A 27,204-nucleotide genomic window follows, 5' to 3' on the forward strand; every position below is an offset into this window, starting at 1 on the left:
ACAGTTGTGGAGCTTCCTACACACGCCGCTGGGAAGAGGAGCCTGGAGAAAGGATGTGAGGAGGGATGATGATATAGATGGTTCAGCAGATGTTTCATTGGAGCTACTCCCGTGCGTGAGAGAACGCACGAAGCTGCTCAATGGAAAATGTGCATTCAGAAGTGGACATGGCACTGAATATGAGATAATTATTAAGGCATTTCTATTTTGGAGCCTTTCTGTGTGTAGTTTTACATAAGAAACATTAGGGTTGCCTTTGCACACGCACACATGTTCCCTGGTCCAAACAAACAAGCAGCTTTTTGCTTCTTGTCACTGATACCTCCTGAAGTAACTATCTTTGGCCACAAATAGATCATTGCCCTATTTGAAAAGTTCCTAGTGGCGCATGGCCAGTTTTGACTGGCTATATATACCTAAGTTGGCAAATCAAGCGACCTCTCAGCTTTTGCTTCTATATATAAAGAGGAATGATATAGAATAAATCAGGTGGAGGCAGCGCACGTCAAATCCAAATTGTTCCGAGTTTGATTTACTCTGCTGAGCCTGAGGAGGCAGCTATAGGAAGCACTAACTTCTGGTGCCATGTTTGTGAGGACGGTCAGGCAACACCGGGAATGTGCTGGTAATGGGCTCTGGGCTCATGCTGCGGTTATAACACCGCTGTTTGACGTTCCGTGTAGGACAGGCTGGGAATCCATCGAGGGGGGCAGCCTCCCAGACAGTCAGGATTTGAATGCGGCAAAGCTGACCCTTGAAGGAGGGCGAGGAACAGAGGGGACAGAGGAACGGAGCCGGGGCTGCGCGCACGGAGCTCCTGCGGGTCACGGCGCTTTCCCGTTGCGAGCTGCCCTCGGGCAGCCCCCCCCAAGCCCAGAGGGTCTGCGGCTCCAAGGGACGCCGCCAGGTGGCGCCCAAGTGCGCGCCCGGCGGAGCTGCGGCGGCGGCGGCTCCCGGCGGCCGGAGCCCGCGGGGGATGCCTGCGGCGAGGGGGGGACCGGGGATGAGGGCACAGAGACACCGGGACCCCCCTGGGTAGGGACCTTATGGGCATTTCTGAGAGTGCCAGGTGACTCTGCGCTATGGAGCAACATCAACGGACGGGTGGCAACAGCACAGCTGCAGAAAGTCCAACTTCAGCAAGGTGAGCTTGAAAGGGAGTTGCCCGTCCCATCGGTTTTGCTCGATTATCTGATTCCCCATCACCTCCTCAACCACAGGGAGTGACCCCAAGAAAAGCTTTAAACTCCAGGAGCGCCTGTGTTATGACATTAAGCCCCAGGAAACCATCGATCCACCAACCCATGCTTTTCAGCCCAGACATAAACTGTAGTTGCTCCTTGCTTCATCCTTGTTTCACTTCTGTCACGCTTCCTCTTGTCTTCTTGGAAGTGAATTTGTTGTCAGATGCTTCCCTAAACGGGCCTCTGAGGCCCACCACAGACACCCACTCTTTGTGTTTGCAGGTTCTCAGCTCAAAACCAGTGAAGATTTTAAGAGCTAAATAAAGCTTACAAGCAATTCTCTCTTCCCACACAAACACTTTGGATACCCTGGAAGGTACCTGTTATTTCCTGAAGGGAATGAGAGTGTGTCACCATAATGCTGCAGGGCAGGCAGGCAGCTGAAGGCAGGCCTCCTGCACAGCATGTAAGGAACAGGGGATAAACAAAGGGATTTAGATTAGATATGGGAAGAAATTCTTTACTATGAGGGTGCTGAGGCGCTGGCACAGGGTGCCCAGAGAAGCTGTGGCTGCCCCATCCCTGGCAGTGCTCAAGGCCAGGTTGGACACAGAGGCTTGGAGCAAGCTGCTCTATGGAAGGGGTCCCTGCCCGTGGCAGGGGGTTGGAGCTGGAGGAGCTTTAAGGTCCCTTCAACCCAACCCATTCCCTGATTCTCTGATAGATGTTATATCCCACATCTAAAACTCAACTTCACACAAAATATGCGCTGAATGATACATGATAAAGGGGAAGGAAATGCCAACTGCCCTAATGAACGGTGGTAGGCAAAGCTGGAAAAATAAATCGTATAATAATCTCTTCTTATATTCCTTTTGACATAAACTAATCCTGACCCAGAACAATAGTGCTGCTTTCCAAGAGAAAATAACCAAGATGCGGCTATAATCAGGAAGCAGGAGTCCAATGAGAAGTGGTTTGGGTTTTCTCTTTGTTGTTACAATTTTGTGGAAAAGACGGGAACAGGGAGAGCAACTTCCAGCTGAGGGGGCTGGAACCAAATGGTCTTTAAGGTCCCTTCCAACCCAAACCATTCCATGTTTCCCTCCTAGGAAAGGACGATGTAAGGACTACATCTGCTAAAAGCACAATCAGATCCCACTGAAATGATAGTTATGGAAGGAGGCTGCACGTTTTGTGTACCCTCCTATGCCTTCATCCACTCCTGTCTGGTCCATGTATCAAAGATCCTCCACCAGGTGAGGAGGATGTGGGTTAAGAACACAAGTTCTGGATGCAGAGATGTGTGTACATATGTCTGTGTGCAGGGCTTTATTTGCCTTATCCGTCACAGTTCATGCTAAGAAGCTTCCACTGAATGTATTTACAACCTGGTGGGTTTGCCTGTGATTTGGCATCTTTTAAAGTCAAAAGGCTACTCTGCACCTTATCAATCTTTCCATGACCTCTCAGTGCATAAAGCACGGAAGCTTAAAACTGAAGGGAAGTAAAACGTGCTCTCACAAGGTGTGTGGTAGAGGCATGTTCTTTATTTCTGAGTCTTTATTCATAGAAATGCAATGCATGCTTCACTCTCCATCATTCTACAGACTGTGATAAATGAAATTAAAATATCAAACAGAGAAAAAGCCAGACAAGTTGAGACCAGTGGTTCAACCAGTATCCTGTCTCCAGCACTGGCTGGTATCAGATGCTGAAGATAAAAGTAGGAGAAACTGTATAGTAGCCTGTTACGAATTAACATGCCCAGGAGAGAAGTTTCTTCCTGACCCTCATCAGTTAGCGGTTGGCTTACACGCCAGCACATACATTACTCTACATGCTCACGTGTTTATATCTATCTATCTATACCAAGAAGCATGTGACAAAACCCTCAATCAGATTCCTGGTACTTCCACTCACAGGAAAGTCGTTCTGAGGAAGGAATTTCTTTCACCGCAAGAGGCTCACACAGTACATAATGGAGAGGGAAAAGTAGCTGAGATCCACAGCTCGAGGGAAACTGCTTTTACAAACAGCACCTGAAACGGGCACCTTTTGGTGATATTATTTGGGGTTTGGTTACACAGCTCAGTAGTGTTTCCTCTCTCTCAGTAGCTTTACCTACAAGGAATCTGGAGAGGGGCTTTGGACAAGGGCCTGTAGGGACAGGCCAAGGGGAAATGGCTTTAACCTGCCGGAGGGGAGACTGAGATGAGTTCTTAGGCAGAAGCTCTTCCCTGTGAGGGTGCTGAGGCGCTGGCACAGGGTGCCCAGAGAAGCTGTGGCTGCCCCATCCCTGGCAGTGTTCAAGGCCAGATTGGACACAGGGGCTTGGAGCAAGCTGCTCTAGTGGAAGGTGTCCCTGCCCATGGCAGGGGTTGCAATTGGATGAGCTTTAAGGTCCTTTCCACCCCAAACCATTCCAGGATTCTATGATTCTATAACTAAGCACAAACACACGTGTAAATACTTGCAAAGTGAGCAGTTAAGCAGATTTCATGCTATACAGTCCCTTTTTCTGATAATCAGGATCACAGAAAAACAGGGTTGGAAAATTCAAGGCAAGAGCTTATCCTGTATCACTCCTACAAGGCATCTTCTCCAGCAGGCTCCCAGTTCACTTCAATCTCTTTGGTTTCAATTTAAGCCCTGTCCTACCCACCACATACAATAACAGACTGTCCCTCTCTTTTAAATTGCAATTTCTGTGTTTGAGAACTGTTCCTTTGTTTCCTAACCCCTTTTTGGACTGAAACACCTGAAGTTATTTCCCCACTTCCTCACTCACATTTCTTCTAGATCTCTGGATTGGCTTCAAATTGTTCCATGTCTTCCCCAAAGTGAGGTGCCCAACATCAAATAAAGTATCCCAGCCAAGATCTTTCATGGATAGAGGAGTGTGGATGGATTCCTTCAAGTGGCTTCAAGGTTATATTCTATTTTACACAATCCGGATGGTGTCTTTTCCAACACCATGTGAGTACTGAGACCCTTATACATTTTCCTATATTCCTTGCCATTTTTTAGACTATTTCCCCAATGCTTGCCAATGCTCAAATCCAGGATACAAGAAGATGTTTTCTACTATAGTTATAGATGGATGGTGCTGATGATTCAGCATATAGAATTGGCTAACTAATGAGTTCTGGAATAACCACCTCCCCCCAGGCTTGTTAATGTGCTTTGTTTTACCTAAAGGCATCATTTCTATCAAGTGCTAGCAAAAGAGAAAATGCAAGATACATGAAAATAATGCAGCATTGCTACTATATGGAGTAAATTTCAGGCAGAGAAAGATTCAGCATGCTATTTTTCTTCATTAACTGTGATGAGCTCATAAAACCTTTTAATTAGTCAGAATGATGTGAGTGACACGTCAGACCTAATTTTAGCAGCCTAAAGTTAGGCAGCATTGCCACAACCGTCATCTCATCTCTTTCAACGATAAACAGAGAAGGATGAACACATCCTGTTGCCTTCAGCTCCCTAAAAAGCCAAAGCAAAACGGGGTAAAGTCCCCTGTGAAGACAGAGGAAGAGTTCCAGTGAGCACAGAGGCCTCAATAGGTAGGCAAACACTTGATTTCTTGAGGGCTGAGGTCAGGTGAGCTAAATCCCAGTTTAGGTAACCACAAATTCAGAGATAATTACTTTTACATTAGCATTATAATTACATACAATGCAAATGAACCATAATCATCAAGGGAAAAAAAGCACGATGAGATACTGCTTATTGAGTAAGCACAGAGATGTGCAGAGCGTGGAACTTCCATGTCACAGGTAACTTCCAAACGTTGACATTCTCCTTTTTTGCCTTATTGAGATGACAGCTGAATATGTTGAATTTGTCTGTGAAGGATCATTTTAACACAGTTATTTCAGGGGAATGAAAGTATTTCCTTCTGACAAAATCACACTCTTTGGTCTCCAGATTGATCACTGTCCTTTTAAAGAAGCGTAATACACTAAAAGAGAAAAGCAAAGGCTGACATTCTGAAATGAAAGACTTGATTTAAAATATTGCACAGCTCACTCTAAACCCAGCACCTTCTCTCTGAGGCTCAACTTGCTTTTGCTGATTTCAATGTCAACTTGTTTTGCTTTCTGAACACTGCAAGTGAGTTTGGCAGGTAGCAAACTGTGCATGCAGCCCCAGGGCAGCTCACATACCACCTACCTCAGGCTGCCCAGGGAGAGGCACTTCTAGGAATGGCTCACCACAGGAAATGGGAAAAGCTCTGCAAGATCCCGCTGTGGCTCCCACAGGACGAGGCAGGGTGTAAGCAGGTTTCCAAAGCTACCCAGTAATACTGGGTTCAGTTCGCTCCCTCCTACAAAGCACACCCCCATAGATTCACCAGTGTAACCCTGGGATGAGGGCTTTGTTTGAACTGCTGGAGAGGCGCAATGTTGTGATGGTGGGGAGTTCCAGAGCCTCCTAGAGAGATTGGGAACTGGCTTTCCAAATAAATGAGGCAGCTTTGAAAACCTGACCTAGAGGGCACACTCCATTGTGTCTGTTCCCTGCCTAGATCATTATCTGCCTCTGGGTACATCCAACATCGGTCCCTGCAGGGTAATAAAGTTTACAGTAAGTTTGCTCAAGTGCAGTAGCTGTCTAGTCAACCCAAATATAAGCTGTTCTCTTGTGCCAATGCTAATCTGTTGCTGATACCCACGCTAACCAGCACGGAGCTCCTTTTAGCAGCTCAGCAGTGTATTACAATGTGGGCATACTGTCAGCGAGGTTTGTAATAGAAATACTTGTGCAGATGAGTTCACTGTTTACATTCTAAAAGCTATGATGGGAGAATTTGTTGGAAGTGCTTTTACTTGCAGTGAAAAGCTAGATTTGGGACTCTATTGATAACCTATTTAAGGTCACAGTTGCTTTCTGATATGAAACTTCTCCAGAAGGCTGACTGACAGTTGTCACTGGGTCTTCTGGATCTTCGCAGCTGGTGATGAGGGCAACTGCACTAAATGATGTTCGGTCGGTACTGAATGGCTTGATCTCCAGTGCTGATGTCTCTGCTTCTTTTTCCCGCGTCTTCTCAATTCGGTTCCATTCTTGCTCTTTTCGATCCAGCTGCATGGCACTGCAGTGAGGAGCATAAACCTCTGTGGTCTCTTCAAACTGTAAGCAATCCACCTTGTAGTATTTTTTCTTTACATGTAAGACATCATTAAACCTATGGCCCCAAAGAATCTCTCTGGGGACATACGAGCTTCTTGACTGATGTGAAGTTCCCGTTGAATCACCCGTGTAGACAAATGTGACCAAGATTTCAAAGCTGTCTTTGGCCAGAGCTTTCCGATCTAGACCATACAAGGGGCTCTCGCTATCAATTTCGTGTACGACGGTCACTGGCGTAACAAGTATGATCTGGTCATTTAGCAACTTCAAGTCCTTGTATTCCATTGTCATTCTCCCCTCCTTGTCTTCCTTGTAGCGCAGGAGCTGAGCTCGTACAGAGCCCTCAACCATGTGGTTTGGCCGGAAATCACCAATGCGCCACATGAGGCAAAACTTATCATCTCTCAGGCCAACAACAGCATAGTAGCTGAAACGAATGGTTTGAGCTCTTTTTCGAGCTGTGGCCATTTTAGCCAAGGCTGCTCCGATTATGAAGGTGTCAATAATGCAGCTTAATACTGACTGCAGGATAACCATGAGGATTGCGACGGAGCACTCTTCTGTAACACAGCGGTAACCGTACCCGATGGTCGTTTGGGTTTCAAGGGAGAACAGGAATGCCCCTGTGAAACTATGGACATTTGCAACACAGGGGGTTATTTCTTCATCATTGAATAAATCTCCGTGTTGGATTGCTATCAGCCAGAAGACCAGTCCAAAGAATAACCATGAAAGAACATACGACAACGAGAATATCACAAACATATGGCGCCACTTGATGTCCACCAGTGTGGTAAATATGTCCACTACGTAGCTCTCCCATTCCCCAAAGATGTGTTTGAAGTACACATTGCAGCTGCCATCCTTGTGGAGAAACCGCTTCTGCAATCTTTTCATCCCCTTTTCCGGGCTTTCTTGACAAGTGCCTTGGTAACTGATCTTATTTCCCTGTGTGTTTACAGGCCTATAGCAACCACGCTGCTCAGTCATCTTTCTCATCTCTGCCTCGTGGCATCAGTTTGCAGAACAGACTTGTCCGTCCCAGGGGCTATTTGTTTCCTTTGGTCATTGGAAATCTATGAAATAATAGAAGAAAAAGTTCATTTTTGTTTGAATTCCGTATGCCAGAACTGTGTAACACCAAATCTGAATAAACATTCACTCTGTGGCCATCACAAGCAATTTTCTGGAGGCTCTGACATTCATTACGCAACTCGGCTCAAAAACATAAGGCTGGAAATATGAGGCAGTTAGAAACTCAACTAGCTAGAAATGTCCCTATCAAACCAAACATCTAGTATGGAGATGAAAACAGAAATCAAAACCCTTTGTGGTGAACTCACTGCAAGTATCTCTTTTGACGTTCTGGTGAACATTCAGATTTGGATGGGTTCTCATGAACAGCCACAGGAATGGCATGAACCCTCTTAAAGTTAGCCAAATCATAGACTCATAGAATAGTTAGGGTTGGAAAGGACCTTAAGATCATCCAGTTCCAACCCCCCTGCCATGGGCAGGGACACCTCACACTAAACCATGTCACCCAAGGCTCTGTCCAACCTGGCCTTGAACATAGCCAGGGATGGAGCATTCAAAACTTCCCTGGGCAACCCATTCCAGTACCTCACCAGCCTTACAGTAAAGAGCTTCCTCTTAATAGCCAATCTAAACTTCCCCTGTTTAAGTTTTAACCCATTACCCGTTGGCTATCACTACAGTCCCTAATGAAGAGTCCCTTCCCAGCATCCTTGTAGACCCCCTTCAGATACTGGAAGGCTGCTATGAGGTCTCCACGCAGCCTTCTCTTCTCCAGGCTGAACAGCCCCAACTTTCTCAGCCTGTCTTCATACAGGAGGTGCTCCAGTCCCCTGATCATCCTCATGGCCTCCTCTGGACTTGTTCCAACAGTTCCATGTCCTTTTTATGTTGAGGACACCAGAACTGCACACAATGCTCCAGGTGAGGTCTCACGAGAGCAGAATAGAGGGGCAGGATCAGCTCCTTCGATCTGCTGGTCACGCTCCTTTTGATGCAGCCCAGGATACGGTTGGCTTTCTGGGCTGCGAGCGCACACTGAAGCCGGCTCATGTTAAGGTTCTCATTGAAATAGTTGAGGTCATTAATGATTTCTTTGTTGCATGTTTGCTTGTTTTTCTCCATTAGAAGAAATGCCCTGTAGAACACCCTCATTTAGATATAAGACTTCAGTAGTATGGCTAGCACATCCAGTGCTAATTTTTTTCAACCAGAAAATGTATAAAACACTCCATCATTCATCATTCGATTTGTTTAGATACTGCCCAGAAAAAGCTGGTTGTGGAATTGAGCTTTCCTGGGCCAGTGCTACAAAAACATATTTGTTCCATTTGTAGCAAAGTATTTACATTTGAAATGAGAAAGAAACACCTCTGAGGTCCTGCAAATCCTCTCAAATCGTTCCTTAAAGCAAACAAACAAAAACTACCCAGCTGCCTAAAAGCATTTACGTTTTTATTCATAGGTTTGAAACAAACATGCAGCACGTTAATAAAATCTGTGGATGACACAAATTTAGGAAGTGATGTGAATGAGGAGATTCCTCTGTCAGAGCAGAGAAAGAAGGGATGTCTTTGCAGATTGCAACCAGATGAACTTCAGCAGTACGAAGTGCTGGGCTATAGGTTTAGTGACTAATAACAAGAACTTATGTTAGAAACTGAGACCTCATCAACAGGAATCCAATAAGAAAGGAAAGACTCAGCTGAAATAATCAGTTACAGGACGCTTATGAATTACTTCTAGGATACAGCACTGAAAAAGGCAAATGCCTTTTCCTGCAGGTCTTCGGCTCATTCCACCATATCCCAAGCGCTAACACACGAACATTGACAAGTCAGAAGTGATAGGGGACACAGCCAGGACAACCCAACATCTTTGCAAACGCCATGCTTCTAACTGACACCTCTGAAGAAAATAAGCTAAATTCCTCCTTTTTTTTTCTTTTTCCTGAGGTAAAACTGTCATTATTCTTCCAAGAACTGTAAGTTTGCAATGGAAAAATGACAAGTACTTTTCCCGTTTTTTAGCTGGGTTCAGCTGACAAAAGTTCAGATGTAGGTTTACAACGAAGCCAACAGATTCATGGAAAATGAATTTAGAAAGAAAAAAACTTTCCTAGCGGTAGTCTTTTTCCTCAGCTCTTCATTCACTTTGCTTGAGTCGAAATGACTGCACACACTTCAAGGCAGAGGAGAGTCAGGCCCATAGAGTGTAATATATATTGGATGGACTAGATTAACAGACCGAGAACTCTTCTCTCATCCAAGGAACAATGACAAGCATGCATAGACATTATTCCAAAAACACTTAAAAGCCAAACATAGTTTCCATTTCTTTTTTCTTTTCTTTTTTTTGGTCTTCTTTTCTCTTTTTTTCCAGGGCAGAAATGAATGTGACATATGGTGGCGTAGCCTCAGAATGTGGCCTTCATTAAAAAACACAACATTAATGTTTCCAAAAATACTTTTGGAAGAGACTCTTTGGAAACATTCATATGACTTGCTTCACTCATAGCTTTAAACAAACAGTGTAGCCTTAGTCTACTGAAGACTCCTGACCTAACATTTTACAAGTCATATTTCATAACAAACAAAAAATTGGAAACTCTTGAGTTATTTTTTTTAAGAACCTCATAATGTGAGGTGTGAAAATGAAGCAAATTGTAATCAGGAGTCAATATAAGCTTAAATAAAAAACATACTTGGGCTTAGACTGGTTTTCTTATTGACTGGTTCAAACTAGAGTTCCTTGAAAATACTCACAAATGTCCTGGGACTCTAAAAGGGACTAAACAGTTCATGAATCAAGGACTACTGAGCTGCTTCCACTCTCTGCTGTTGCCATCAGCAAATCATCATGTTTCAAAAGTGGTGTTTTTCTGGCACCATCGTTAGGTTTTGTTGGTGCTGGGAATAATCATGGGCTGCCACACACGCAGCCGTGCAGCAAAGTCCACTCTGACTTTACAGTAGTCTGTCACACATAGGAGATGACTTTCATTGTGAGGCATCTTGCATTAAGAACTCTGACTCTACTTAGAGTCACTCCTAAGTACAGGTTGTAATAATAGATAGATGCTTATGATGAGTTTTGGACTGGTATAAATGAAGCTATGTAGTAAGATGCTAGATTAGATCTTGCAGAACAATCAGAATGTCCGTAATAAGGAAGGGATGTGATGCAGAACTTCCTAAACCAGGACCAAATAACCTAGCCCTGCAGCTGGATAGGGTAAAAAAGAATTAATGAAGATCAACGCTTACAGCCATATATTGCTCTAACAGCCATATACTGCTCTCAGGATCTGAGTTAAACATTCTCCATGTTGAAAATTGGATTGCTCAGAGTCATTTGGCATTGCACAGTGGAGACGTGCCCCAGATGACCTAAAATCCCAAATGTACTTTGAAGTTTTAGGAAATAAGTCTCCTCAGCCACTCAAAACCACCTAAAAAGGCTGCCCAGTATTTTGGGTGTGCTTTAAGGTAAGTAAGCTAGCTCTGAACCTTTCCAGGCTCTCTCTGAAAGTCTCTCAAGTACAATAATATTCATACATCATAATTAATAACTCTTTTACATTGTCTGATGTTGCTCAGAACATTTAAGCCTAAAACCCCATCCTCCAGCGTTTCTGAGTTATGTAAATCTGTGTTATAAGCTGTCCTTCATTCATGGGGACACTTTCAAACAGGAATAGGATTTTCCTATCCCAAGCAAGAGGTACTGAGGCCATGAAGTTCATCACTCTCGCTACTGGGACACACTGACTTTTGCAGAACAGCCTGAAGACTATTATTGCTATTATTATTATACTATTATTATTACCAAATTTTAAAGGGGAGAAGACCACAGACTTACAACCAGACTTGTGAACTTAAATCTGAGAGCCACGGCAAACTCCTTCGTTTTCAAATGGAAACATTTCACCCATCCCTCCAAACACCATACGAATTACATTAAAGGTCTTACTACCTGGTAAAGATTAACAAAGGGGGTGGGGAAGGATTTAAAACATTCTCTACTCACTAAAGCTCATGGATCGGTTGCTGCAAATGATTCTCAGATGTTGCCAGGAAGCGTTTTCACCTTCCTCTAACACTAACACACGAACCCTTGCCCTTTTGTGTCTCGCTTTTACTTTCCATGGGCTTTATTCCGCTTTCTTTCTGGGCATGTTTGTACACATCATGTGCCTCCTCTTGCACACTGTTCTGTTGTTCAGAGGAGGAAGCGTGCTGAAGTTTGCAGTGCTTTTGCTAATCATTCTTATAAACAGATAAATGTATTTCCCTTCCCAAATAAGAACTGGTTAGAGATAGAAGGGGAGCAGTGAAGCTAGGCAGGATAGAAGGAAGACAAATCTCAAAGATTTCATTTGATTAAACGGCAGAGAGGGTCCAGATGTTTTTCTAAAGCACATATATATCAGAGTTCACAAAATCAGCACATATTCTAATTATCAAAGCCAAGGCTAGGATTTCACTGTGCTGGATACTGAAACATGCTCAGAGAGATGCTCTAGAGCCCTGTGTTCATGGGGTCTGCACAGTGACCCCCCAGATGGGTACCTTTGAAAACTTCACCCCAATTAGACATGTATTTCAAAGGTCATAAAGCAGTGCAGTGGCAGAAAGAGGAACAAACCTAACACCTACTTATACCCAGTGAAGAGCTACCACAAAGCCAACACTAGCAAAAGAAAGGCTTTTTATTGCATTTGTCATTTTCATCTGGTTGTTCCAGATGAACAACCTGTTCCAGAAGAGTTCCAGACCTGGAACTCTTGATTTTCATCAACTTGCTCAGAACAACAGCAACTTAAAAGCCTTAAGCATCACGTTTAGCTTTTAAAGAATTCCTAAATGCAACTGTCAAGTTAATCTTGATCGTTTGAGTTTAGGGCTCAGTGTTTTATGAGGATAATCCCCATATTGTACCTTAACTTAATACCTACCAAATTGTTGCTACACCCATTTTATGACTATATTTTCCCATTATGTAAACAAGCAGGGGTAAATTTTTGTTCAGTGACAACTTCAGTCAACAGCCTGTTTGTAAAACATTAAGCAAAACAATGTGAAGATCTGGGTTCCAGAACAATTCCGTTCTGAGATGAAATCAAAAAGAAAACAACTCGAAACCTCCAAGTGAAGCTGGGTACTCTCACTCTAACCCCACACACATGGCAGTGGATCTCTCTTTCTAGCGTCAGTTTAGCAGTCACCTCAGTTTCCTGCTTCGCTTTGGAAATGGTCTGAAAGGTTTCCAGTTTTAGTCATTGTTGTGTAACCCTGGAAGACTTTCAGCTCGGAGACCAGAAATGTGACAAGTTGAAACCTTTTGAACTGCTTTGGAATTTGCTCAAATACTTGTTCCTTTAAAAAAAAAAAAGCAACACACCACCACCCACAAAACCTAAATAAATCTACTGTAAGACAGCAGTGAGACTCTTCCTTCCTTCTTTTTTCCTTCCTCCTTTCACTCTTTGCAAAGGGACCTAACTTCTAATACTTGCAGCCAGTCTTTCTGCTTCCAGTATGCAACCCCTAATCCCCAGAGCAGGGCTGGCACACATTATGATTCATCGCTGGTATCTCATACCATGGCACCACACAACTGCCCAGGGAGGTGTTTGATAGGGTGTGCTTCAGGGCTTCTGCTTTTAAATCTACTGCCTGCTTGGCTTGTGAGTCTGATTTTCCTCACAAGATAGACTTATCTTTATGGTGTGAACATTTTCACTTGTCTGCTCTGGCAAAACAAAGAGCATAATGATGTTCACAGCTTCAGAAAGGGTCTGATATTCTTCATCTCTAACAGGTCATGCCTGAGAGCCTGGTAAGCACAGCTTTATGTTACAAGTGGGGGGTTGTTGTATTTAATGTTCCCCATCTCAGCTCAGATCCCCATAAATGACTAAAGGGCATCTATACAAGGGAAAGGGGAATGCAGACTGAACCTAGAGCCAGATCTCTAGGAGGCAAGGGTGGAGGAGAGGGGTTCCCATGACACACAGTTTTGCAAGCATCACCTAACAATTAACACCCTTCTTCTCCATCCTTTTGTGTATCTAGGTCTTACCACAGCAGCAGATTGCAAATACAGAGTTAAAAGACAACTTTGAATAGACTAAGCTCAAAGCTGGAGGAAAAGGATATTTCATAGACTTCTTATTCAATTCCTCTATACAGAGACAGGACCTAAAGTATCAATATAGAAGTGTTTGATCATTACACATTTTAAAAGATAGACATAAATAGCACAGAGCAGCAGACCTCTGCACAGAGTTTCAAGTCATGCAATAGTGCTGTAGTCTACACTGGAGCAACTCACACGAACAGATACATTGACATTTAATTCATCTAAGTGAAACCAGATCTCCTTCAAACAAGTAAAGAAAGGAAAGAAGTTTGACCCTTTAAGTTTGAGAAGACAGACTCTGGAAGGCGCTCCTGGACGAAGGCTGTTGCCTGTTTCGGAGCCACAGGACAGGTTAAAAGCGAACCAGCCCCCTGCTTTACCACTCCGAGCAAGTCCCCAAATCTGTAGAAAGCTGAAAATGTCTATTGTAATTTATTCACGCTGTATGCACTGCCTGGCTTTAGCCAGGAACAAGCAGTGGAAACACTGAAATACCATAAGAAATGGAAAGTGCTGGCAACTTGAAACTCCTGATTTCGGGCCTCACTGCCATTCTTTGTCTCAGACAATTTGGCAGGGGTGAAACTTAAAACTGTCGACTCTCAGGACTCTTTTCCTCTTTTTAACCCTCAGCTCTCAGCAGCTCCTGTACCGAGGTGGCTGGACACAGTGTGCACTTGGCAGCACGATGCCTATCTCAGCCTGCCTTAGAGCAGAACTGGGATCCCTGGGACTCAAAGGTGAGCTAGCCCAGCCCACACCTGCAATGGGGTAGCTGGATCCACTGTCTCTTCCATCCTCAAAATCCCCCTTCTGGTTCTCTTCCCACCAGCTTTGAGCCATTTGCATTCTGGTATTGAGCTGAAAGAGTCTCTGCTCCTGCTCAACCCCTTGTAGTGGTATAGCCAGTACACATCCTCGAACTGAAAATCTACCTGACACACAGACATGGAACAGCAGAAAAGATCTAATTTATAGCCAGTCTTCTTCCTTCAGAAACCAGTAGCATACACATTCCTCACTTCAGCAGACAGAACCCCCTGAGCTTTAATGGAAGTTAGGTATGAAGCAATTGAATGCAAAAGTTAGCACTAATTCTCATTTCCTCCTCCCTCCTCTCCTCACACGCTGATGTCTGCACTGATGCACAGTGAAGGTTAATGTCAATAGCTCTGCAGATGTGTGCAGTATGATTTCTCCACACACTGAACCTTATGGATTACATTTAGCCTACAGAGGCACAGAGAAATTCTTCGAGGAACTTTTCCACCAGATCTTGTTGGCAAGGAGCTGTAGAACAGTTTGTTGCAGCTCTTAATAGACATGATGTAATATCATAATGTATTCAACAATAGGTAAGTGGCAGGTCATGAACAATGATGGAATCAGATTAGATAATGTTGACCACTTTCATGTAACAGAGCCAACACCCTTAGCCCTGTAATTTGCCACGACTCAGTGCTGTTATATCTCTTCTCAAAACATATCAGGTTATTAATAACATAGGATTTTGGGGGCAGGCAGGAGCTGATATACTAAAAGGGTTCTTCCAGCCTCAGGGCCCATTTCCTTGACGTCACCTTGTGCTACACCACTTCCTGAGGCAGAGAGCGTACTCCTTTTTTTCCTGTTTTCTGGAGAACATTGTAAACCAAGAATCCAGGGAAGGGCACTGAGACATGAGAACACGGAGCCACTGTCTCTCCAGTTGTGCTATTTATTCAGGTACATCTGTAGAATAAGAGAGATACAGGTCCAGGGCTCGTGGCACTAGTTACCTCCTGCAGTCCTATGTACTTCAGTGTTCCCTGGTCCTGCAGCTCTCTGTGAGTAGCAAAACAACTGGGAGAAGAAAAGGTTATTTGGTTTTAAGCAAAGGGTTATGTGAAGAGCAGAGAATGCCTTGTATTGCCTGTGCGAGTTTTAATCCTGCCAATTCAACAGGCTGCAGCTTTCACAATGGAAAGCCTTGTGCTGGTGTCAGTGGAGTTTGGATCAGATGCCTTGCTATTGTATTTCATGTAAGGAACAGAATAAAACAGAATCCCAAGTTAACAGCATGAGTAAGCTCTGTTCAACAGATGAGAGGAGATAGATGTGAGTAGGAAGCCTGAGGAGCTCTGATTTTTTCATTAGATTTTTTTCTCCAGTCCTAGTAGAAGGTTCCCTAAGAGGTAGCCTGACACCACTTACTCACTTCTAAGGGCTATGCAGGGCAGACAGCAGCACTTGCAAGTTTCTACTGATCTCAGCTTTCAGCTCCTGACCTCAGCAGGAATTCCACTCTAATACTCAGAAGCTGCCTCATCCCACCTAATAAAATATCCCAAATGGCAATTAAATCGCCAAAGGCTTTGCATTTTCCAAACTAATGCAGTGAAAATAGCATTTTGCACAAGTTCTTCGAGGAAATGGGAGACAGGGAAAAAAATCCAAACATGTAAATAAAATGAATCACAACCACTATGACCTAATGTTTTAGAAAATGCCACAGAAAAACTTGCTGTCTCAGCTTTTGATTCCCAAATCAAAGAGGTTGAGATAAACATTAGCTAAGGATCAAGTCAAACAATATATCAGTGCTTCTTTCTTTATAGGAGTAGCACCAGAAAATTCAGTGACTGACACTGCCACATGCAATCCAGACAATCAAATGCTGGCTTCAAGAAGTTCATTTATCAATCATTATCAGGGTCAAGAATCACTATTTGCTTCTCTGAGCAGCTTTCTAGAACTCTTTTGTGAATATAGACATAGTGGAAGCCTACCCCTAATATGTCTAAATATGATTTACTCTCTAGTCCAATAGAGGATACCACACAGCTCCTATGGCTGGAGCTGCTTAGCCAAGGCCCATAGTCCTACATGGCATCCCGAGTTTTAGCTTCTCCATCCAAACCAGAACACGCTTCCACATTTGTGGAGCTATGTATGTTACCACTTTTAAGAAGCCTGTGAAATATATTAAATGGTTTCAGAGATCAGAGGCCTGATCCAAACCCTCCTGAACTCAGCAAAGGGGATGTCTTTGATTTCTTGTTTTGGATCAGATCTAGCTGCTGGGTTTCTCAGTATCACCGCAGGCAGTATCCATCGCTGCTGTTCGGAGTTGGCTGGGCTTGCTGGAATTACAGCAATACTTTCTAAGGAACTAGGGCTTTTTAAAACCTTCATTTGCTTTGGTTCACAGACTTTGGCAGAATGTTGACTTTCCATATTGTTACTTAACTCCACTGAGGTCCATAGGAAATCTGGGAAGGGGATGCTTCTTTCAGAGATGACTTTCAACACCTTGCAGAGCAGATGGCTGGGGCTCTGTGCATACATCCTCAGGAGCCCCTGTCTCAGCATGGCTGCATGTGATCTGGAAAGGCACGTTACCCTGAAACTCAGGAGTTGTTTATGCAGAAAGTACACTCAGCATGGTGTTGGCCACTCTGGTTTTCAACTGTCCCTCTCCTCCCAAGTTCAATGGTCTAACTTACAGTATGTGGTGTTTTGCAAGTCAGATAACTAAAATAATGTGGAAGTGGAAAATCATGTGTGTGCTTGGGCCATACATTGAAGAATGTTATGGTTACCTCAGTGTATGGGTTGCACAACTCCGTTTCTGGTCTCTTGAAGCTGTACCACAGCTTATTCCTGATCACCTGAGTGAGGTTTTGGACGCAGCAACTGATATTTTAAGACACATGAATATAGGCAGAATGTCCTCTTAAACCTTGTCCCTCCTCCCTCACCCTTAAATCACCATTAGATAAGTTACCCATTCCTCTAAAGATGGGAACATTCCTCCTGAATCAGAGTTGAGTTTCATTTATGTCTGTGCCTGTTCTTTAATGGTGGTCCACATCAACTATTTAATGGGGTAAACTTTACTCATCATTTATGACTCCGTACACAAAGTTTTTCCTCTCCACTCCATCCAAAACCATATGTAGGAGACATATTCAGTGCTTAACTCTTAAGACTCTTCTCAGTATAAGCATACAATAAGAATGAACCTAAGCCTGCTTCAAATCTTCCTGAGACTGGAGCCAGAGAGGTGCAGTACTTGCTGAAGGCTTTACAATGACCCACTGGAAGAATGCTACAAACTGGTTTCTCAGTCCCATCATAATGAATTAATGAAATCAGAAACCCCTTCAGCTGCCTCAGGGAAAGCCAATACATTATTTTTTTGTGCAAAATATCAATTGGTTTAAAAAATACATATATATATGTTGCCTTTAATAAAGAGAGTGAATTTAGGGGGTTTTACATAGGACTTTTTGTCTTCCAGCGCATAGGGGCTGCCTCTGCCTCCCTCCCTGCCCGTGATCTCTGCCCCTGTGGATGCCCTTTGCATGGAAGCTTTTCACTCAGCAGCATGACTGACTGAAGGAGCTACTTATGAGAAGGTTCAGCTCATTTCAAGATGTTTGTCATGAACCTGCTCAGTCAGCCGTGTTTTTCCTGTTTTACTTCTCAAAGGCAAACACTGTGAACAAGGGAGCAGATCTTATCACGGTGATGTTAACAAAAATACATCAAATAAAAATCTGTTATATTACAAATGTCAACACTCATGAAAAAAGATATCTAAACTACAGCACAGTTGCCTTTATTGCCAAAGCAATTCCCAAAGATTGGTCCGAGAAGCAACTTCTCTGTTTTCTCTCATAGGTGCTATGGACCTGTGGAACAAATGGCTCTCTTGTTTGTTATACATTAACACCACAGGGTGCTGTCAACAGAGACAGAAATATGCCTACCTAGAATTTCGCTCTCTGGTTTGATATTTACTTTCAGTGTCCCCTGATCCAGATTGAATAATTGGGAGTTAGATAAAGGATTAGTCACTAAAATCAGGTTCAAAAGTGCTACAGACAGCCTAAGTGGAAGATGTTTATCCTGTATTTTCCCTGGCTTGTTTTGACTCTTGTTTTTCACTGTGTAAAACTGAGCAAAAGCATCACTTTCTCCCGCCACGAAGCCAGAGGGATTCAAAAGTCACACAAATCCGTAGGCGATTAATTAAACCTCAAATCACTGCCACGGCCTGACAGGCTCCGAATCACATGAGCTTGGGCTGGTGGCATTCTTCCTCAGGAACATTCTGCACAGTGCTAAGCTGTATTCACTTCATAATGAAAAGATCTTCAGGGAATGAAGTCTGTGAAAAACACAAAGTGGTGTTTCCCACAGAAAAAGCGAGCCACACCGCTTGGGTGTCTTAGTGTGGGAGCAACTGCAAGGCTGATTAGGCTCAGGAGAGAAAGTACAGATTAAGGAGACTAAAAAGTAACCTAGAAGGTTCTGGAAGGAAGCCAGAAGTACTGTAACAAAGGGAAAGCAATCTGAAAACAATAATGTGACAAAACATCCCACGGAAAGAAGCAAGGATGCAACTCCAGTCCATATGAATGCTAGATAGATGAAGTTATCTCCCAGCTACTGCCAGCACAAACATCATTTACGGAGCTTGACAGCTGCACGGCAATTAGGAGAGGAGCTTGTGTTTACTTGCGTTTCAAGGCAGAAGCAGCCAGTGGGTTCCAGCAACATCATGACGCGTGTTGATAATTATGATATTATGCCATTGATTTGGTCTCGGGGTGTTTTTCAAATCAGGATTTGAGATCGCTTTGTTCTCCTGTGTCAAACTCAGCTTTGAGGTCATTCTTTGCCTTACACACCCTTGGCTGTTTATGAACGTCCTCACAAAACTCAAAGCCCATTTCCCATTGAGGAAGACAAGAAACAGGTTTGTGTCATTGTCTGGCTCAACTGTTCTTCATAGCTATATAATAATTCCAAAGAGAGGAATACTTACTAGCTTGAAGCTTTATTGTTGTAAAAGCCTCATAACAACAATGAAAGGATATGCATGGTACCAAGCACAGGATTGAGGAGAACCTGCTTTTCATATTAGAGGGAAATGAATGAGAATGACATCCATCTATTGGAAAGGAAAGTTAGTAGAAGGTTCAGTGGGCCTATAATGAATGTTAAGGGCCATTTCATCACCAAACCAGGTGGTTCTAGAGGTCTTTGTATGACAGAGTTCCCCTACTGACATCCCAAAGGAGGCCAAGCCTTCTATGCTTTTAGCTCCTGGATAGAGGGGCAGACTTTGACACCTTAATCTGACATTCCCTTAAAGCTGCAGGCAACATATTCTCCTGTCCTGATGTTCTGCATTGCTGCTCCTCGCAGCTGTGGCTGCACTTCAGGAGCTGGGACAGCACTCTGGGATCCTTCAGAATAAAAGGATTGTTATTGCAGAAGCTGGAAAAATGTCAGCAGAAAGGATGAAATACTGCCCCATGCCCTTGCCATACTGAACAGGGAATCTTTTCTTTCACTGTTGGTTTAGGACTTAATCCTGCAAGGTCTTGTCTGTCAGCAAATACAATCAGGTTTAAGAGCATGAATAATTATCCTAGGAAATCACTGGAAACTATTTTGTTAGTGTAAAATTAAGCAAGTGCAAAAGTTCTCCAATAGACTTGGAGCAGAGTACTCAGCACCCTGCAGAAATGAGCCTTTAGTTCTTAGAACCATTTATTGTGTCCAGAACAGCCATTCATTAGGGCTTTGTGCAGAGAGGTTGAATTTCACTCACTTGGAAGATACTCTTTCTAACCCCCCTGAGACACACAGACTTTTTGGTTGATTTGAAAAACAAAATGATTAATGGCATTTTACAAGTTTTTCCACTAAACAGATTTCAGTTGAAGTCTGTCACAAGCTAAAGAATTTGCAGGAATAGTGTCAATCTGATGACATAGTGGCAATAAATCCTATTGTACTGGATTACATTTTTACCCATTAAAATGCTTTGACCTATTGTCATCCAAGTAGAACCACATTCCACTGGCTGTTCAAAAGGTTCTGATTTCACTCGCGATTGTTACCAGGGCAACTGCACCTCCATCCAAAACTCTGCTGCACCAATCAGTCGACTCGATTCAAACAGACTCATGTAGATAAAGTAAAGCACTAATTACTTATTCCCATTGACAAAGTCTAAATCAAATCTTTCTGAGACCTGAAACGCACAGAAGTTGTTTGAGGGTTTCTTGTTTTTCTTGCAGGAGGCACCAATTGCTTCCTTTCTTTCAGGAATAGAAACCTGTGCTCACAAAATGCCATGAGAAGATTAATATTCTTAGTCCATCCAAAGCAAGAGTGCGTTAGAAATCTCACCACAGGCCACTCCTGGAAAGAGTTCTCACTCAGTTGTGGAAAACTACAAGGATTTTCATTAACAGTCAAACAGCTGGTTAAGGCTTATGAGTGGAAATAGAAATAGTTGGATTTTCCCATTGAGATTTCTGGTGGAAAGTGGGCTGCATTTTATGGCAACAACTTTTATATGTATTAAGTGAATATCATCACAGTTGTTCAGATTTGTCTGAATTTGAGCTATCTTTGAGTGGGAGAATGCCAGTTAGGAATGTGCATGTTCTCCCATAGCTGCTATGGATCAGCATTTCTTGGAGAGCACAATGGGCCATGAAGGCCACATCAGGGATCTGGTCAGTAAAGTCAGCTCAAGTCTGGTCACGGCCAAGAAACACAAAGGAAATGCCTTAATGCTGATGTACACAAAATCAGGTGCCAATTTAAAACCAGTTTGAGAGAGAGAACCTGGAGAGCCATTGTCTTCAAAGTTGCCTCAGGAATGGATGCGCCTTTCATTCTCAGACATGGAAAACTTCCAGCTAGTTTTAGTCTTTTATTCAGATGAGTCTTCATTTCACATCACCAGGTGAATCCCTGTCTTGCTTTCCCCTCAGAGTGCAGGAAAACTTGCCTGAAAAATGGGTTGTGCACTGAAACTGCCTCTATTCAGTTTGTTTCCCAGACTTTTGGTCAATTCTTAGATCTGTTCAGGCTATTATTGACCTCTACCATGTTGACAGCAAAGAGAAACCAAAAATTCAATGCTTCCTCAGCTGAAACTTTCCACAGGAAATTAAGGGCTGAAACACTCTCCACTTTTCCAATTCTCCAACCCAGCTTGTCACCACAAATAATATTTGAGTAGTTGAAGCATATTCTCTCCTGTCCACACTCTCAAAACACAAATTGAACTGCTTTAAGAAGAGGAACTAGTGCTACTATCATGACTGAAAACTACCAGAAGTGCTTAGTTGCTTGTGAAAAGAAGCACAGCGGCTTCTTGGAACACAGCACCACTTCCTGCCAGCCAGGAGGGACAGCTAGTCCGCTCATACAATAAAAGACAAAGAATCAAATCAAAGTTCTTCTCCTAATTTAGAAAAAAAACAGAACTCTGAGGTGGTGCTTGTTTGGCTTGCTTGCATTCAGCATATGGCATTGTCATTGCACAATGGGTTACTGGAAACCTATTCTGTTCTGTTACCAAACATTCTCACCAAAAGCTGATGGTCAGATTATTGGGCAAGAAGGGAACTAATATAAGAAAGTAGGGCAAGGCAGCAGCTAATCTAGAGGATCCTAGTCACTTTGAGAACGCTGAGTGAGGTGAATTAGCAGCGTCCTGTTGAAAGCCAGAAACTTTCTTAGTATGAAGTGTTCTCCAACCAACCTTTGCTAGATCTATTCAGAACCTCTTCCAGCAGAAGGGTTTCTCACTTTTCAACCTTTCTGTCTGGTAACACTTCCTTTGCAGGAGTTTGTTTTGTTAGAAACAGTTTCCTGAACATCAGTCCCTGTCCTTTTTGCCTCAAGAATGACAGATACAGAAACCTTGGTAAGAACTGGACTTGTATTTCTGCTATTTCTTCCCTTCTGTTGAAGTGCTGGGCTGTTACAGCTACACTAATGAAGCCCATCTAAAATATGGATTGCCTGGACTTTGCCTGAATTTAGTGAGTTTGCAGCTGGTTAACTCTGATCGATCCACTGACATTTGCTAGGCAGTGCTAAACCATTTATCAACATGTACTACAATCCTGTGTTTGACAGTACATACATCAATTGTCTGATCTCCAGGGAGCTTGGCTGACTTAGAGGTACCAATCTTGTTACATCTGTACATTCATACCGTTTCAAAAGCAGTAATGAAGCAAGTGCATCAGAATGCTTGTGCTTATTTCAAAAATGCCCATCAGCATTGCAGAATGTGTCACATAGATGTCCCAAGCCTTCTTTGCATTGCTTTAAATCATGTAAACAAAAGGAAACAGAAGAGAAGAGAAGAGGAAGAAGAGAATATGGAGAGCTGTTAGGCCAGTTGGCAAAGTCTTTGCAGCTCATGAAAGCTAAAGAGTTTTCCTCCTTTCTTTCATTCAGTGACTAATTTCTGTTACTGTAACTAGCAGTAAGAATGTTTATACCCACTGAAACTGAAGTATTCACTTCCTCTTCTCCATCTCCTAGGGTCACTTGTGAAAGCACTTCCCTCACCATTTTGGCTCAGGAGGAAAGCTTATAATATTACTACAAAATGCACTGTCTATAAAAGAATTTCTCTTGTCTACTAAAAGCTATAAGCTATAGTCTCACTGTGTATCACCATCCCCACGGGGAATGAGTCAGGTGTAATAAGAAACCTCGCTCCAAGTTCCCAGGAGACCACGCTACCAGGAGAAAGGCAAGTGATGTAATGCAAGGACACTACAAATGCTTTTATAGGAAGGGTCATATGGACAGACCACCTCACAGACCACCCCTCTCCCATCTGAATCACATCTGTCTTCTTCACAACATTGTCGTGGCCACCGCCAGGGGAGGAGAGCTTCAATCTGAAACTATGGCACAGGCATAAGTATTTGAGGAAGTCTGTCCTTGCCTTTGGCAGGGGGTTGGAACCAGACAATGTTTAAGATCTCTTCCAACCCAAACCAGTCTGTGATTCTAAGCTGACCAACAAGGAAGATGCAGAAGCCATTACTATGTAACCAAACCCCTGGCAAGGGCATTGCAACCCACAACATGACAATTGTATTGCCATCTTCCAACGTGTTCTGTCTGTTGGGTTAGTATTACTAGAAGGTTGTTTTCAGCAGGCAGAAGTAAAAACCCTCAATATACAGCAGGGAAAGGAAATATTATCCACCACTTTGCCTTCTATATGACCTTCCCAGAGCTTCAACTTACCTACAAAGGTATTACAGAGTTTTAAGTACAGTTTAAAATGCCTGTTCAGGATTTAGAAATACAGAAAGAGGGGCAACTCTAAGGCGTATGAACTTAATTCTTCCTTTCTTACCTTTGCTGGTGGATTTTCATGGCATACTAGGGGTCAGAATCTACCCACAGACTCCTTACACATAAATGCTTCTGCACAAGCACACATTCTCACAGGTCCCCATGAACAGACACTCAGCTCTAACAAAGTCCATTCTTGTATTTCAGGCCTTTGTTACTAGGCCCACTCTGCCACAATTGTTCCAACAAAGTGGTTGCCCAGACCAGACTCATAATGCAAGCTCTGGGGCAGAGTGGTTCTTCTGACTCACACTCATTTCAGCCAACATTTCTCACAGTCTGTAACCTTCAATTTCCTCTGGCATGAGCTGAAAGTGCCTCTGCTGATCTGCCCTCCTGACTCAAGAATTCATGCGGGCAGTTTTGCTGCACCTTAGCTTTGTTCCTCCTCTGGTAATGACAAGTTGAATAAACCCCACCAAAAATGGACAGACGGGAATGAAGGGAAGGAGGAACTGCCAAACTGGATCAGATCTGCAGTCTGTCTGTCTCTTATCCTGTCTCCACCAGTGGCTAATACCAAATGCTCCAGGAGAAGGTGTCAGAGCTTTGCAATAGGCAGCTCTGCAAGAATTCCCCTCCTCTAACAAGTTCTTATCCTGATCTTCAGTAATTAGAGGCTGGCTTCAGCTCTGAAAATACACAGCTTAATATCCTCCCCAAACATGTATTCCTAGCAGCTCTGCTTCTTTTTAATATTCAGATGAGCACCAAATCTCCTTCTGAATTTCAGAGAGAAAATCTGTGTTTCCAAACAAGTAACAAGCTGCCAGTTTACATGCAAAACACACTTCCAGTTGAACAAGATAAAGAGTTTATTCCCATACAGGTTGTTCAGTTAGTGTAAGACTCTCTAAGGTAACAGAACTTCTGTTTACATGTACACACTCAGAGGCAAGCACAGATAAGGAAATGAGAAATGGGCTTTACCTTAATGTCTGCTGAGATCTGAAAGAATCTCTGCTTCACTCCCTCCTTTCCTTTTCTCTGTCTCTCTGCCTCTCTCCTGCATGGCTGGACTGACAGGTTGGCAGAGCTGAGAACGACAGGTTGGGTTTGTTTTTTTAGGCACAACTCCTCCCCCTCTCAAAGAGAGAAAAAAATGTAAGACTGTTTGAGAAAAGTTCACAGAAAATCCCATCCTTTCAGCGCATTAGAACTGAAGAGAAATATGCTGTGTTTGGGAGCCCAGCAGTTTTACCAGTGCTGCTCAAAAGGGCTCAAGGTCTACTTTGCAGTAAATAGGAAGCAAGAGGAGGATTCACACCAGGAACTAATTGGACCCCCAACCTTTCTCTGACAACTGATCTAACAGTTAGCTAAAGCGCCTTTAAGGCAGCCTTGACAAGAGGCTTTTGTAAAAGTAGAAAGGACTTTTCGCACACAGCATAAATAGCTTTGGGCCTTGGGTCTCATCCTTGCATCCCACAACCTCTATGTATAATAAAAGTCACCAGCAGATGTTCGAAGTCCTCATTTTCCCCCCAGAACCCTCTGCTGCTGCTAACCTGCCTGCATTCACAGCAGAGAGCAGTGTGTTTTAAACTCTTGTTCTACTCCATCCTCTGACTTGGTTGCATAGAGACCAGCTCGCCTGCTGTCTCTGCCACTGAAATGTGATAGTAATCCCAGAGAGCTGGGAGGGATCTTTACCTGGCCACGCTGGCCACAAAAATGAGGTCAATGTAAAAGGAGGTGTATGCAGTACAGAGCAATCCCATCAATTGTGTGCCTCCACTGGCCTTCCCAGGTTTTTCTGCCTCACAGAGACAAAACACATTCCTGGAAACTCCTGCTACTACAAGGTTTTTAACTCAGTCCATTAGAGTATCACACACAAGGTGCAGACATCTTACCCTGAGCCTATCAATAAGATCTTCAGATGAGGGCTGTGTCCCACGAACTCTGCCTGCTCCTACTCCTGCACACCACTGCTGCTTGCGCCCGTGCCCATCTGGCCACAACACTTTGCTTCTGGGACGGAGGGGCAGAAATACTTGCCAATAGATGCCAAGAAAGAGGAGTAGAGAGGTTGGTGGCTGGTGATGGAATAGCTTCTATGCTCCCACTTGCCTGCAATCTATCAAAAGAATTGAGAAGCAAGTCTCTTTTGTGCTCTAATACTTTTTCCTAAGATGGCATGTGGGAACAAATCTGCAGTTTCTATGGCCTGTAACTGTCTCTCCCTTACCCTGCTGTTTCAAGCATACAGACTAATGACAGTCATCTGCATAAATTTGCATCACAGACTCCTTAAGTAGAATCCATATCTCCTCTGGGTCAGATTCACAGCTGGTTTGTTACAATAAAGTCAAAAAGACTCCTTTACCTGTGTCCCTATGGCTGCATTGCAGTGCTCAGGATGCTGATCAGCACCAGCTCCACAAGGCTGTAAGCGTACCCAAACTTTTGGAATAAACCAGCCAGTTTAATTTGACATTATGGTGAACTAGATTAGAGGTGAATTCAATGGGTATAACACAAAGTCTGTATTGTATCATATACAATCATGTCCAGTTCACTTCTTGCAATCTCAGCTTCTTCTCTCACACCAGGGGAGGGCCATGTCCGTCTATCCCAGGGCAGACTTTCTTTCCTCCCCAGTCTCCCACAGAATGTATTTTCTTTCTGTCTCTTTTATCAGGCAACTGTTCTCAATCGTGTTCAGCTCCTACTTAAGATTTCCAGAGAGATAACACAAATGCTCAGAAATCTTTCCTGCCAGTGGAACAAGTTAACTAAATCCAGACAAAACTGGCCAAGGCCAGCACTGAGGTTCAGTGCTAATGAATCATGGCTGCATGCACCAGTGCCTGCTGAGTGCCTCTATGAAGTGAGAAACTGTTCTTAAGGTTACAGCATGGTAATGGTCTTTATGTTTCTGCCCTGATTTCTAATACAGATGGGATGGGGATAAGACTGTATTAGCATTAAGTACGTGCCAGTCCTGGCATTACAGTATCAAAGGTAGATTTACTAGCAGAGATATCCCGCTGTAGCTTGCTTTGGCACTGATGTATAACAGACTTCTCAGTGTGCACCCCCCCCCAGCACTGTGAGGCTGAAGATCCAGATCCTTCTGAAGAATTGCAACTTGCAGAATCCTTATGGAGGGAGGATAGATCCAAAGAGGTTAATCGTCTCCTCTGACCCCTGTTTCCAGCCCCAGCCCCAAAGAGGTAGGAACTGAAAACATGCCCAGCACAACACTCTTACTTCACCTCTGGCATATTGGCCCCATTGGGGCTGGTCATCCCATGGGCTCTTGGAAGGGGAGGGAAGCTGAGCAGCAGCACTGCAGCAATGGGGAAGGTACCAACCTCCAGCTATAGCTTCCCGCTCAACCCCAAGCCAACCCTGTGACGCCAGCCTGGAGTATGACATGCCTTTGTGTGGCTGTGTCTACCCCAGCAGGTAAGGTCCACACAAGCCCACAGTTCTTAGCAAACAGAGTTGTTGTTAAGAGCTTAAAATCAGTCAATAAATGCACTTCAGTTAAGCACTGCAGTGAGGTCAG

The 27,204-nt window shown here is 43.6% G+C and overlaps 1 protein-coding gene and 2 long non-coding RNA genes across 7 annotated transcripts in view; all 3 read right to left on the bottom strand.

Moving 5' to 3' along the window:
• Positions 1-2,714: 2,714 nt before the first annotated feature.
• KCNJ16 (potassium inwardly rectifying channel subfamily J member 16) lies at positions 2,715-7,399 on the bottom strand. Its single transcript, XM_061455243.1, has one exon. It carries the CDS (start codon positions 7,320-7,322, stop codon positions 6,033-6,035), a length of 1,290 nt encoding a protein of 429 aa, XP_061311227.1. The 5' UTR covers positions 7,323-7,399; the 3' UTR covers positions 2,715-6,032.
• LOC133270244 (uncharacterized) overlaps positions 2,715-27,204 on the bottom strand; it is a 255,012-nt gene continuing 230,522 nt past the window's right edge. The window contains exon 2 of the long non-coding RNA XR_009743702.1: positions 2,715-3,319. This is a non-coding gene — a long non-coding RNA (uncharacterized LOC133270244). The remainder of the gene's footprint in view (positions 3,320-27,204) is intronic.
• Positions 12,139-26,125, bottom strand: LOC133270243 (uncharacterized). Of its 5 annotated transcripts, XR_009743700.1 has the most exons (5): positions 26,017-26,125; positions 24,618-24,770; positions 22,522-22,634; positions 15,083-15,233; positions 12,139-12,409 (listed from the first exon to the last, which is right to left on the bottom strand). It is a non-coding gene; the product is annotated as an uncharacterized LOC133270243 (long non-coding RNA). The 5 variants fall into 5 exon arrangements; XR_009743698.1 differs by lacking the exon at positions 15,083-15,233; XR_009743699.1 differs by lacking the exon at positions 12,139-12,409 and having other exon boundaries at positions 14,310-15,233.

The sequence above is a fragment of the Pezoporus flaviventris genome, unplaced genomic scaffold (assembly GCF_033815535.1).
Source record: "Pezoporus flaviventris isolate CSIRO_AGI_PZ_B2104156 unplaced genomic scaffold, CSIRO_AGI_Pfla_v1 ptg000020l, whole genome shotgun sequence".
Taxonomy (NCBI): Eukaryota; Metazoa; Chordata; class Aves; order Psittaciformes; family Psittacidae; genus Pezoporus; species Pezoporus flaviventris.

Excerpts from the sequence above, each read along its gene's own strand:
- KCNJ16 (XM_061455243.1), bottom strand. The coding sequence starts at position 7,322 with ATGAGAAAGATGACTGAGCAGCGTGGTTGCTATAGGCCTGTAAACACA.